The sequence below is a fragment of the Ctenopharyngodon idella genome, chromosome 2 (assembly GCF_019924925.1).
Source record: "Ctenopharyngodon idella isolate HZGC_01 chromosome 2, HZGC01, whole genome shotgun sequence".
NCBI lineage: Eukaryota > Metazoa > Chordata > Actinopteri > Cypriniformes > Xenocyprididae > Ctenopharyngodon > Ctenopharyngodon idella.
In genome coordinates this window covers 42467217-42480735 of record NC_067221.1, presented here as the reverse complement: position 1 = coordinate 42480735, position 13519 = coordinate 42467217, and the positions used below count along the sequence as shown (strand labels likewise).

Genomic DNA, 13519 nt, shown 5'->3' with positions numbered 1-13519 from the left:
AGGTAAGACAGCTTTATATATTTATCAGTGTGTACACTACATTACTGAAGTATTACTGCAGGAATTACACTCTTCAGGGCAAGGAACAAGAAACCGGTCTGATTTTGGTTGTGCATCTGCCAATCATTCTTCCCATTATTCTCTCTCTCTCTCTCTTTGGTGGATTAGATGGGAATCTCTGGACTTTTTTCTCATAATCTTGGGAATGTTCTGTCCGCTGGATTCAGGATTTGATTAAAACGGGCTTAATCTGCAGCTCCTGTAATCCAGGCAGAAATTGTTTGTTATTAGAAAACTTTAAAACCTTCTTTACCTTCTTTATTACTTCATGTGGTGAGCTGGAATTAAGTGTGCTGTCCTATATGTCTCTCTCTCTCTCGTTCTCATTTTCTGCACAGCAGATTTGTTGTTTAGATCGTTGAGCGTCAGAGAGTGAAGAATCCGCCGTCGACATGGACTCCTTCCTTTCCTCCTCGTCTCGTTCATGGGCCGTCGGCCGTCTGGCGTCTCGTTCTCACCGTTCGCTGCAGTCTGACGCAGGAGATGCGTCTCCCTTCATAGATTTCAGGCCTCCTGCGCGAGACTCCATCTCTCTGCCGCCGCACGTGCTGTACGTGACCGCCGGCCTGGTGCTGGTGGTTCTGGCCACATATGCCATCGTGGGTCACCTGATAAACGACCTCCTGCATGACCTGGCAGGTACCCGTGTGACCCGTGTTGTGTTGTGTTTCTGCTCCGTTCTCTCATGTAAGCCTTTGTTGTTTAATAACTGGTCACAGCTGATGTAGATGACCTTCTTTTCAACTGTCGATTCGTGTTCAAAGTGGGCCGCAGAAATGGCAGTTCTTGTGGTTTGTGCACCTCGTAAAATTTGTTTTTTATTTAGTCCTGTCCTGATGAAGCTCTTTCACATCGCAGATATTGATATAGCCCACGAGACACAATAATAACTGAACTGACACATATGATGCTGTTGAGAAGTTTCCATCCTCTCGGTTCTTCTGATGGTTTGTGTGTTTTGATTGCGAGTTTCTGCTTGTCCTGATCAGTTAAAAGACCCACTGTTCTTCAGGAAGATCCTCCACATTCTTTGATTTTCCAGCATCTTTTGCACTTTTGAGCTCTTCACAACACTGACTGTGTGATATTGAGATCCATCTGTTCACGATTGAGGGACTCAAACTCAAACACATCCATTACAAAAGCTGCAAACACTCACTGATGCTGAAGAAGGAAACACCCTGCTCTTTATCATGTGAGGAAAGCCGTTTAATTATTGCACATCTGCATCGAGTGCCATGTTTGCATTTCCTCTGTGTTTTAGAAACATCTGTAGTATTTTGTGCCATGATACGAGTAAACAGCTGCTGCATGAACTAATCACTCACACATTTAGTTTGTCATGGACTGAATGTGGCAACTATGAAGATGTTTGATTAACTGTATTTTAAAAGCTTGAAATTTATCACAAATATTTATGTTTATTCCTGGTAGAGCAATACTGAGCTCATGAGTTTGATTCCCAGTGAACACACATGCTAATAGCTTGAATAAGATACCACACACACACACACACAAACACACACACTCTAAAAAATGCTGGGTTGTTTCAGATATGGACAAACCCAGCTGTTGGGTTAATGTTTTTAATTACATTTTTAACCCAACTGCTGGGTCCCAGCAAACATTGGTCCAACAGCAACGTCGTGTCCCTGGCCAAAAATAGTCGCGGTAGGATGGCATAAATTGGTAAAAATATGTAACACAGAACATTTCCTAAAAATGCATTCAGATACGTTACATGTCTACAATTCTCTGGGGTTGCATGTATAATTGTTACTTTGACTTTTAGCTACGTGTAGTTCAATATATAATTAATTAAATAATAAGGTAACGTCAAAGACGTCCATTCAAATTTCATTTTGAAACTATTTTTCAACCATGACAGGACGTGTCAGAGGGATGTCTTTTCAATAGTCATTAAACGTCCAAATGTTTGCAAGGGTTTGTCCATATTTGACCCAAATTTGGGTTGAAACAACCCAGCATTTTTTTAGAGTGCACACACACATACTGTACATTATACTGTATATTATATTCTCTCCCCTTACACTAACCCTACCCATCACAGAAAACTTTCTGCATTTTTACATTTTCAAAAACACTCATTCTGTATGATTTATAAGCTTGTTTCCTCATACAATGTTTCCTCACACGAGTCCCCCATGAGTCTGTGTGCATTCAGGTCGAAGTCCCCACTGGGATAGAAAACATGTAACCCTAACACACATACACACACACACTCACAGATTTTGGTGTGTGTTCCTCCATATGAACTGAGTGTTTTTCACGCTCTCTCTCCTCAGACTGGGTGTTTGGCCCTAAAGCTGATGATGCTGAGAGAGGCAGTGAAGAGGAGGAGAAGGTCGGGATGGAGGAAGAGCGAGCCGGTCTGCTGCCAGGATTCAACAGCACCGATCACCTTCAGCAACACTACATCACGTCACTATGAGTCTCCATACAGCTCGTGTCAACTGTACTCTGGTTTTAATGTTTCCACGTGTTTATAACAAATCAGATGCTCTTTTTGCTGCTGTAGAAGTCAACGCGTAGATGACAATGTCTTTATGTATGAAAAGAGGGTGTGGTCATGTGATGTCATCCATGTAATTGTTGAGTTCCCAACGTCATGAAAATGAATTCTGGGATGTTTCATATTTTGGCACTGTATATATAAAACAGAAGGCATAAATTATGCAAATGAGATATAGAATTAAAGCCTCTCCTTGTTAGGAACCAACAGCTTGTGTCTGATTCATCTTTATGAGCTTCTAGATTATTCTAATGCCTGTCTGGGTCGAAACATACAGGAACACGTGAGACGTTCAGCTTCAAAACACCACGAAACGCCAGTGAATCCTGTCGAGACAATGAAATACATCATGCTACACTAGTAGTGACCTGGTTATATAATTAACTGTCTTTATCGTGTCCTGGATTCATCGAGCTTCTGCTCAGAGAGATTAACTTTGTTGCATTACGTTTTACACGAGCTAGAACATCATTCAAGAAGTTTTATGTTTTATTAAATCAAGTTGTTTACTGTGTGTACCTGTTCTCTCAGCTCATGATTAAGCATAACCAGCCTGTAAGCCGTGTCAAAGCTGGATAATATCTGCTGATAAAGCCTTTGACCTTGACAGTCTCAGCCAATCGCAGCGCTGCACATGCGTACATCAGCGTCTCCATTCTTCATGATTCAATCATTGCTGAAGTTATAGTGGAAGAGACAGACATGAACGTCTGTGATTTCCCTGGACGAATACCGTCTGACCTTCATCAGGGCCTGTAAGCAGACTCTCGTCCGGACGGTATGTATTGAGCTCCACACTTTCACAGTGTTTATAGTGCACTTGTGTGTTTGAGGTGTTTATTTGCACAGAATTACATTTAAAGTTCCAAAAATAAAAACTCTATAAACTGATGTTATTAAAGCTAGTGTTTTGAGCTCGTTGAAATATGTGTGCTGTAAAACTATCAAAATTATTATGACTTGCAAGAAATCCTCTAAAATAATCTGAGATGTGATGATAAACTCATTGATGAAGTTTTGGACCTGCGGGTGTCATCATGTCCGTCCCGAGCGAGCCGCCGAAGCTGCCCCCTGCAGGCGAGGAGGAGGTTTTCTTCAAGACTTACATCCCACCTGCTCGAGACGCCATTCATCTGCCTATTCACGTCTTCTACATCATCCTCGCTTCCATCGTCATAGTGATGACGCTCTACGCCATCATCGGCCACCTCATGAAGGACCTGATGCACGACCTGGCAGGTGAGATGTTCACTGACGGTTAGGGTCCTCATCTATAGTTTCGCTCTCCAAGTAACTTTCTGATGCCAAAGTTGTCCAAATTAGTGATGCGCTTCCTAAAATACAGAGGCTGCTATCAGTATTCATCATATCACAGAATATATAGTTTACATGCTGTAAGTGTTTGAATTAAACATTGTTCAAAGACTTGATCTGATGAAGTCTTAGTTTCTCAGAAGTGTCGTTTCCACAGTTATCAACAATGCAAATCTAGTTTTATATATTTTCATTTTTTTTAAATATTTAAAAAACACTTTCAAATAGTACATTTTACAATAAAATACTGTTTCAGTCTGTCTACTTAAAATGTAATGTTTAATTGATTGCATTAGAGTAGGATGATCCCCTTAAGAACAATGTGGATTTACTTTTAAACTAATATATTTAGATGTAAGTTCAGCATGTGCAGGATGATGATGATGCATCAGTGTTATTATAGGAAATAAATAGAAACTAATTTAGTTGTTATAATACGTCATATATTAAAAGAGGGGAAAGACGCCCCCTGCTTCTGAGAAACCGGAAATGTGAAACGGGTCCATGTCAGTCACGGCCTCACGGGGCAACAGCAGGTTTGTCACGGTTTGTCTCCTGCAGACTGTCTGTTCGGGCCGCAGCCGGAGGAGGAGCAGATCAACATGTGCGAGAACAAAGACAAGTTCATGGTGGACTGGTGTCCGGAGACCAGCCCGGAGCTGGAGGAGATGGCCCGCGCCGAGGAGATCCGAGTGGTGATGGAGGGCGGCAGATTCACCCCGGCCATCTGGATCATCTCTGACGGGACGGAGGGCAAAGCGCCGCGCACCGGCCCGCGGGTGGCATTCGGCAAGAACGTGTAGAGCTTCTACAGGGCAGAGATTTAATTCGAGTATATTCCAATATATTTGACTCGTGGGTTGTTCGGGTTTACAGTGACTGTGCATTAGTTGTGCTGTTGTGACGCCTGCTGGTCTCTGTCGGTACTGCAACTTCCCAGGATCATTTGAACAGTGGTTTTCATGGATCCTGGTCCTGGAGACCCACAGATCTGTCTCTCCTGTCTGAGTTCACCATTCTCTCTCATAACCAACTGAATCAGGTGTTTTAAAACAGAAACCTCTGCTCTCTGATTCTCAGAATCTAGAACAAGAAATTCCAGATTCCAGAAATACATGATTAAAACAATTAAAATATACATTTGATTTAAGTCTTTTATTCAAATCAATGTTTTAAAGACCACAATTTAACTCCCCATGTAAAAATAAGACAAAGAGTGAGATATTATTGTGTTGGTCTGTGAGCGCTGATTCAGTGAAGTTTGAGAGTCACTCTGGATTCGGCGCTCAGTTTCGAGCATCACATCGATAATGAAGACAGAACTGAATTAAGAATGCCTTTTAAAGTCCACCAAAAGTATAAAGTATACCAAACAGAATACAGGATTGCACTTCAAGGTTGAATTTAAGGAAGAAGAATAAAACAGAGTGAAATTCAACAAGATTCAGTTTTGTGTCAGTACATTTCTTTTTTTCAAATATGAAAATACACACAACATTATATGGGGTATTTCCAGAAACATGACATGATATTCAGTGATTTAAACAATGATTGATGCCTATAAATAAGCATGCCATTTATATATTTCATTAGGCTATATTAATAAATGAACTTTCACTGTATAGGTGAATCATGTTTTTGCAACTGTAGAACAACATCATCAGGCTCATCAAAGACTCTCCACACATGAATGACACGTTTTGATTATTTGTGATTATTTAACATGATTCGTAGGGTATATGTTTATTAAAGGTAAAACCTGGAGAAATATTAGAGAAAGCCTGAAATTTCTGTTATGAATATGAATGTTTCTAGTTCTGCTCAGTTATCTCATAGACCAGAAATCGCTGTTTGATGCTTAAAAATCAAAATGAATGTAAATGTGATTTCTATCTTAAACAGCTCTCGTGATCACGTTGATCAGTGCAGAGAGACGCATGCGCATTACAGCTGAGGTTCTGAAGCCTTCTGACGGCTCTGGTTCGGCTGATGTAGGTCAACTGTAAGCAGAGGGAGCTTCATACGGGCCGTGAATGTAGGACAGCCACACCGAACCGAACGGGCGCGCGCGCAGCATCTGTCCTCATGCACGCGCACAGAATGCCGAACCAACATCACCTCTGTCGTCGGTTCTGTCCGTGAGGAATAACGACACACTGACAGATGGAGGAATGATCGGTAACGGCCCGGTGTTCCACAATGAGCTGGACCGACGGAGCGGAAAGCGCGAGCAGCGCAGCGCACGAGCGGTGAGGATGCGCGTGATGGTCAATGCCACATTACTCTCATCTCTGTGCTTTGAACACATTGATCCGCAGTGATTCTGAATGTTGCTTCATATGTGTAGCTTATCGCATGCATGGGCCTTTGTTTCGGCGCAGTTCATATGAGATCAGAAATAATGTTCAGAATAAAGTCTGTTTCATTCATCAGCGCATGACTGCAGATGCACCGATTTAAGAAGAGAGGCCTGCATTATATTTAACATGATCAGCCGAGAACTGTTTTCAGTTAGGCGCGTTCAAATAATGTTCACTGTATTTTAAAGATTTAAAAGTCTTCATGTCATTACCAGTGATCACAGACATGATGAATGTGGAGCTGCTGATGCTCTCAGTATCTGTCAATCACGGGGCGAAAGATGTGACGATTCCGCGATTTCAACCCGGAACGCGATTCGAAGAGGCTTGTGCTTCCCCAAATAAAAATATCTATTATTATTTATAATAAAATGTTGCTTAAGCTTTCACTGTAATAATTACTGCGATATGTCATCGTTTTGAATTTTAACAAGTTCATTTTTTTTTCCCTTGAGGAAAATCTACGGTACAAGGTATATCCCAAATGAACAGATATTGAATCAAACTGAAGCGAAACTGGAATTTAATCGAATCGCAAGCTTGTAAATCTGACTGTGAAGTTTGTGTCAAGCTGTATGAGAAACTGAGCTGATGGGTTTAGCAATTCAATGCCAGGGAAATATAACACAAATGTGATAGATTTATGAAGTTAAAAAGTGCAGATATACTTCATTAAACCCAGAGGAACATGCTGTTGCTCAGATGTTGTGATTTCATAACCTGGAGATCTTATTGAGTTCTCAGTTATGTTTCATTCAGGGATCAAGTTTGTCTCAGATGATTCTTCTAAAATAAAATCTGACCTGAGAATGAGTCAGTAAGAGCTGAAGAGGAGCCGCTCAGATCATTGGACGAGCAGTGATTGAGTTCAGATCGAGATCTTTTGGTTTCAGACTTCAATACTCCAGATCAGTGGTTCATTAACTCTTTAGAGTGTCGTTCCCCTGAGGCGTTGAACACTCTTTAGTTGCAAAATAGAGAAAACAATACTGTGTTTAAATTGTACATTTTTGTTTGTTGAACCGTTGTATAAAATCATTGTCACATTTCTAATCGTGTGGATATTTGGGGGAAAATTGCATTCTTTCTCGTATAATATATTGTCAACATTAAAAACAAGAACTCACATGGGTTTGTTTCTGTATCAAAGAGAGTTTGAGTCGATCTCTATGCACGGTCTGTGTCTATATTTGTTTTTCATGCTAGTAAGTGCTAAAACCGGACTTTTATCAGGGTACATTGTCGAGAACGGCAGTAATGCAGCGTGATTTGCCATGTAATCGCCGCTTGTGTGGATGCAGTCAGTTTTGATTGGTTTGTTTTGATGTATTTGACCTTTTACGACACTACCATTTTCCTGTTTTTACACTAGAGCCGGGAATTTGCCTGTTAGAAATTCATGCTCGGGTTTAAATGTTAAAGGTATTTTAAGGTAAGATAGAATTAACAGAACACCAAAACTCAGCATTTTGTTCACGTTCCCCCTCACCTCACGTTCCCCAGTTTCAGAACCACTGAACTAGAGGAGAAACGTGTGAGATTCCTGAGAGTCTCCATTTTCTCTCCAGTCTCATTTGTGATGATCTGTGTTTGAGATGTGTGTGTGTGTGAGTGTGTGTGTGTGTGTGTGTGTGTGTGCGTTTTTGTGATTTATGAGGACACAAATTTGTATAATGACATGGGTATTACACAATCGTTCAGTAAGGAGAATGAAACAGATATTTCTAGAAAGTCATTTTGTCACTGATCTCTAATTTGACTTTCTAATTTTTGGTGACTTTTGGAAAATAAACACTAGTTGTTTTCCGTCACACAGATTGGTAGTTTTGCGGAGGGTTTAGCTGAAGTTTTCTGTTGTAGTGAAAGACTGAAGTCATTCACAGATCGGTCAGTGACGTGTCATGGTCATTTTAGTGTCGGATGTGAATTGAAAATATAAAATGATATAACTTTGAAATAAAAATAAGCCTAATGATTCAAGTGCAGATTATATGGCCGTTTTCCATGTAAGGCACAGAAGCTGTGTGTTACTCCCTGGCTTGTGTTTAGTGTGTTTTGTTTATTGGACTTGTTTGTGTGGATACTCATTCTGTTTCCCTGGTTTTCTAGTTCCCATGTTTGTTTTGTTTTGTTATTTATATTCTGTTAAATAAATTAACTTCCTTTGGATCCAGCTCTCCTTTGTTTTGAGTTCATCCTGCATTACACTGTTTTTATATTAAATATCATGTGACCTTCATTACAGCAGAGTCCGTAAGAGGCTGAAATTCCTATTAAAATTGTTTTTACTATCTAATCATGTTTTTTAATTTTACAAGATTATATTTAAAAGGAAATCTGATTTTAAATTGAAATGTCGCGACGAGAGCAGGAAGATTCAAGGCCTTTTGAAAGGTTGTCTTTGGTCATTACTGTTAATTATTTAAAAAATAAAATAAAAGACTTTGAATATCATTATACAGTGAATCTTTAGATGTGTCGTGTCAGCTAACAGCTGCTCAGTCAAATTAAAGTGCAGCAGCAAATTAATTTATGATTTATGGATGTCTGTTCTGTTTTCCTCAGGGATTTTGTTGTGGATGGAGAGGGCAATGTGTGCAGAGCTACTGGTTACATGACAGGTAAAACACACACTCTCTCTCTCTCTCTCTGTCTCTCTCTCTCTCACACACACACACACACACACACACACTCACACACACTCACACACACACACACACACACACATACACACACACTCACACACACACGCACAGGTTTGTTTTGCTATCTTAGTGAGGACTCTCAATAGGCGTAATGGTTTTTATACTGTACAAACTGTACATTCTCTCCCCCTACACTAACTCTACCCATCACAGGAAACTGTCTGCATTTTTACATTTTTAATAAAACATTGTTTAGTATGTTTTTAAAGCTATTTTAAATATGAGGACTCATGAAATGTCCTTATAAAACATGTTTATGTTGTAATATTAAGTGTAATACCCATGTCATTATACAAATTTGTGTCCTCATAAATCACAAAAACAAGCGCACACACACACACATACACACACACGCAAACACATATACTGTACACACACATACACTCATAAACACACACACACTCACGCACACACACATATGCTCAGACAGTGAATATTGTACAAATAACGAGGGTTTGTGTGTTTGTAGATTGTCTGAGTGAAGACACTGATAAAGTTCCTCTTCAAACACACACACTGAGAGAATTTGAACAGGTGAGATTTTCTGTCTTTCTGTCTGATGGAGTTCAACTGTCCTCACATATAATTACATCAATATAACTTAATTACCATCTGTGATCTAAAACCCATCCGTCCATCCATTTTCCTCCGGTCAGTCATATGTGGGGTCCTGAGGATGCTGGAGTCTCGATGACCGTCCATCACAGATCTAAAACACAGTCAATGAGAATTACTATGAATATGTGCCATATTGTGTGTGTTTAGTGAATGTGTCCAGCTCTCATACACACAACATTATTATTTGAAACGCTCATCTTTCAGCTTTGTTTGCTCATAGCATCAGTGGCAGCATTTCCACAGCCGGTCATAATGCCATTCAGTGTATGGAAACGGCCATGTGCGTTGAGGCTGTGGTGAAATAAGCTGCACGTCTCAAAATGGGGCCCGAGCTTCTGGCTGTCCTACCATTAGACCTGTATTACACTGGAACAATGTTTCTGAAAGGTGCAGAAGTGCTTTATATGTGTAATTCTCGGCTTATTCTTTAGGGAAGTGCTCAGCGGATGATGAATGCACAGCAGACAATTTTGTCCCTATCACATATTTTAGTAATCATCATAAATTAGATATCATTCAAAAGCTTAAACACTTATCAAAAATTGGACATTGCGTTACCGTTAAAACAGTACTTTAAATTCTTTTAGCAGACTCCTCCCCCTAGTGATTCAAAGGCTTTTAATGAACTGCTTGTAATTGTGCCTGTGTGTGTATTTGAGTTCGGTTTACAGCGGTTCTGCTCGGATCAAGAGGCAATACTGTTCCTGTGTCAGTCGACAAATGCTGTTCTCAAAGCCTCAGAAAAAGATGAAGCTCAAATATAAGAGAGATTTCATTAGTGTCACTTGTTTTGATGCCCAGACTTAAATTAGTGTGATTCCACAGGCTTCATCATCATCATCATCATCATCATCATCACTGTTGTTCTGGCATGAGCAGAAGTGTCTGAACTCCTGCCTGCTGCTGTATTTATAGGTGTTGTTCTGAAGCCCACCGTGACGTCAGCACAGAGTTTGACAACAGCAGGTTCAGAGTGAATTATGTAACACAATCAGACAGAGAGACGGACACTCAGAATGAGTCGAGACATTCAGGAGGAGTGAGGCTGAACAAACACATCAAGCGCCGCTGTGACAGTTCCTCCTGCTCCTCAACTCCAGTTATTATTAGGAACTCAGTTTAAGAGAGTCCAGTCAGTTCACCTTCATGTTCACATGTGAATCACCTCCATCTCAACCCTCTCTCTCTCTCTGTGTTTCTGGTTGGCGATCATCTTACGCGTGACTGGAGCCTGTGATCTGGTTGGCTTGTCTGTGGGCTGTCAGGGATTCCTAGGATTTCTTACAGAGTAAAAACAGCTCAGCGCTCTGGAGTTTGTCCTGAAGCTCATCATGGACTCACAGTGCTGCGGCTCCGGGCCCTTATCGCTGCCCTCTTTCTCTGTGTGTGTGTGAAGATGGCTGTGTAAATATGATCAGTCATGTAGTTGAGAATCTTTTATTTGTTTTCGTGTGTTTGTAGTTGTTTTTGGACAGTGTGATGTGTGTGAGCGGTGGCAGAAGGACTGTGTGATGCCCTACACACACACACACACACTCACACACACCGGACATGTCTAACACGTACCGAACTCTCTCACAGCACCTCAATGACCTGAAGAAGGAGAACTTCAGCCTCAAGCTCCGCATCTACTTCCTGGAGGAGAGGATCCAGCAGAAGTTTGAGGACAGCAGCGATGACATCTACAGAACGGTGAGACGATTTCAGCTGAACGTGACCGTCAGCGCGTGATCCGTGTTCACTGCAGTATTACGATGTGACGCAAAATATATTCGCCTAAAGACATTTAATAATAATAATAATAGTAATAAAATGAATTTCAAAGGTTCTCTATTGGCATTTGATGGTTCCATTAAGAAAGAAACTTTAACATCCATGGAACCACAAAAGGTTCTTTACATTATTAAAATGTTCTTCACACTGAGAAAAACTGGTTCTTTTAAGAACCGATCACTGAAAGGCTGAAAGTTTATAGCACCATTTCACATTAAAAATATTTCTTGATAAGATGCAGGAAGGGTTTTACTCGTAGCGGCTGTGATGGTCCACGGGAGAGTTTTGGTTTCACTGACAGTCATTTAACCTTTAAAGCCGCTGCCGCAGGAAAACTTACATTTGTTGATCCTGTACGTGTTTTTATTTGACATATTCTACATTGTTATTATCAAATTCTGCTGCATTGTCACAAAACTAACATTATCTGGCTAAAATAGATGAGGTTCTGTTGAAATCACAGGAAGTATTTGTTATAGTTTGTTATAGTATTTGTATTTGTTAAGCATCAAAGATCAGATCAGTCAGTAATGTTTTGCATTGAGTGCGTCTTTTTCCTGCTAAAGGAATTCTTTGGGCTTTTTGTGAATCTTCTTATCATAAATTAATAATAATAATAATAAAAATTTGTGAAGAAAAATAATAATGAAAACTAGTGAGAAATATATTATTTCTGGCAAAAATAAAAATAATAAAACAATTTATTGTTCTTTTGTAATGGGGACAGTGAAAAAATCCTTAATATTGAGCCGTTTAAAGACATCCAAACATTCTGTGGGATATTGAGATACAGGCTGATATACATGAAAATATGTCTGTTAAAGTGTGTTTGTATTAATAAGGAATATAGTCTGAAAGTGTTTCAGCGCAGCTCAGGGATCACAGAAGTTCTGCTGAATCTCAGTCCAGATCGAGTCTGCAGTTTTAGTTCAGTTGCTTTACTGACATCATCATCTGTGAAGTTCTCAAACTAATGTGACTTTTCACCGTGCGCTCCGTCCAAGATCTCCCTGCCGGCCGTGATGGTCCGGAATGAACACGGATCAGAGGTTCAGAGAGTGATTTTATGGTTGTAACGCGTCACTGATCAGATTTCTGCTGCGGCAACAAATGACTTCTACTAAAAATACCCACATCTTTTCCTTCAGATGTTTTCTTGAGAATGTCTCAAAGCTCACAAAAGGGAATCATGAGAAGTCATCCAGTTTACATATAGACGTCTTAAAAGCACAACAGCAAAACAACCTTCTGAACGTTCTGAACCAACACATAATGCACTTGTGTGCGTCGTGTGTGTTTCAGCAGGTAAACAGTCGACAGCTGTTCACTTCAGTTGTGGTTTGGTTTCAGCACTGCATTCCAGTCAGCTAAAAATAACCTGTGAGATGCCTGAACCGCCTGTTAAATGACACGACTGATTAATCACACACTCACACACTCACACTCACTCGCTCATACACACACACACACACACTCACTCACACACTCACACTCACTCGCTCATATACACACACACACACACACACACACACACACTCACTCGCTCATGCACACACACACTCTCTCACACACACACACACACACACTCTCTATGTAGAATATGAAGTCTAATGGGAGAACGTTTCCGCTGCCCCTCGACATGAAGAACTGTCATCGTTTCTGCTCTCGTGTGAACAGACACATTCACAGATGTTTGTTTTATTTCAGAACATCGAGCTGAAGGTGGAGGTGGAAAGTCTGAAACAGGAGCTGCAGGAAAAACAGCAACTGCTGGATAAAGCGCTGTACGTACATCTGCCTGATCAATCTACATATATCTCCACACTTGCCTTCTTCTGTCTCTGTGGATGTGGGAAAGAGAGAGACGGGTGTGACGGGTTTAATAGTCGGTTATCTGATCTTTTGATCCTCGTTCCTGTTTAAAAGCAGCACACAGATGAGGCACTTTCAGACACAGCGGCGTGAGCCATTCTGAGTCGCAGCAGAAATATGACTGTGTGTGTGTGTGTGTGTGTGTGTGTGTGTGTTCTAGTCAGCATAACTCTAGTGCTGATAGATGTTTGTCAGCGGACTGACTCTCACATGAACTCCAGCTAGAACTGCATAACACTTGATCCATAAGCAGATGTGCAGAATTACAGCCATCATCCCAGGAC

The 13519-nt window shown here is 40.6% G+C and overlaps 2 protein-coding genes across 3 annotated transcripts in view; both read left to right on the top strand.

Moving 5' to 3' along the window:
• Positions 1–3258: 3258 nt before the first annotated feature.
• LOC127496742 (uncharacterized) lies at positions 3259–5350 on the top strand. Of its 2 annotated transcripts, XM_051864483.1 has the most exons (3): positions 3259–3371; positions 3609–3832; positions 4469–5350. In XM_051864483.1, exons 2-3 carry the CDS (start codon positions 3631–3633, stop codon positions 4708–4710), a joined length of 444 nt encoding a protein of 147 aa, XP_051720443.1. In that variant the 5' UTR covers positions 3259–3371; positions 3609–3630; the 3' UTR covers positions 4711–5350. The 2 variants fall into 2 exon arrangements, with proteins under 2 accessions (XP_051720443.1, XP_051720452.1); XM_051864492.1 differs by lacking the exon at positions 3259–3371 and having other exon boundaries at positions 3475–3832.
• A 500-nt stretch (positions 5351–5850) lies between these two features.
• The window catches only part of wu:fj49a02 (myomegalin), a 52084-nt gene continuing 44415 nt past the window's right edge, over positions 5851–13519 (top strand). The window contains exons 1-5 of the mRNA XM_051863743.1: positions 5851–6156; positions 8833–8888; positions 9442–9506; positions 11172–11282; positions 13071–13147. Of these exons, the coding sequence (XP_051719703.1) occupies positions 6107–6156; positions 8833–8888; positions 9442–9506; positions 11172–11282; positions 13071–13147 (359 nt within the window). The 5' untranslated portion in view covers positions 5851–6106. The remainder of the gene's footprint in view (positions 6157–8832; positions 8889–9441; positions 9507–11171; positions 11283–13070; positions 13148–13519) is intronic.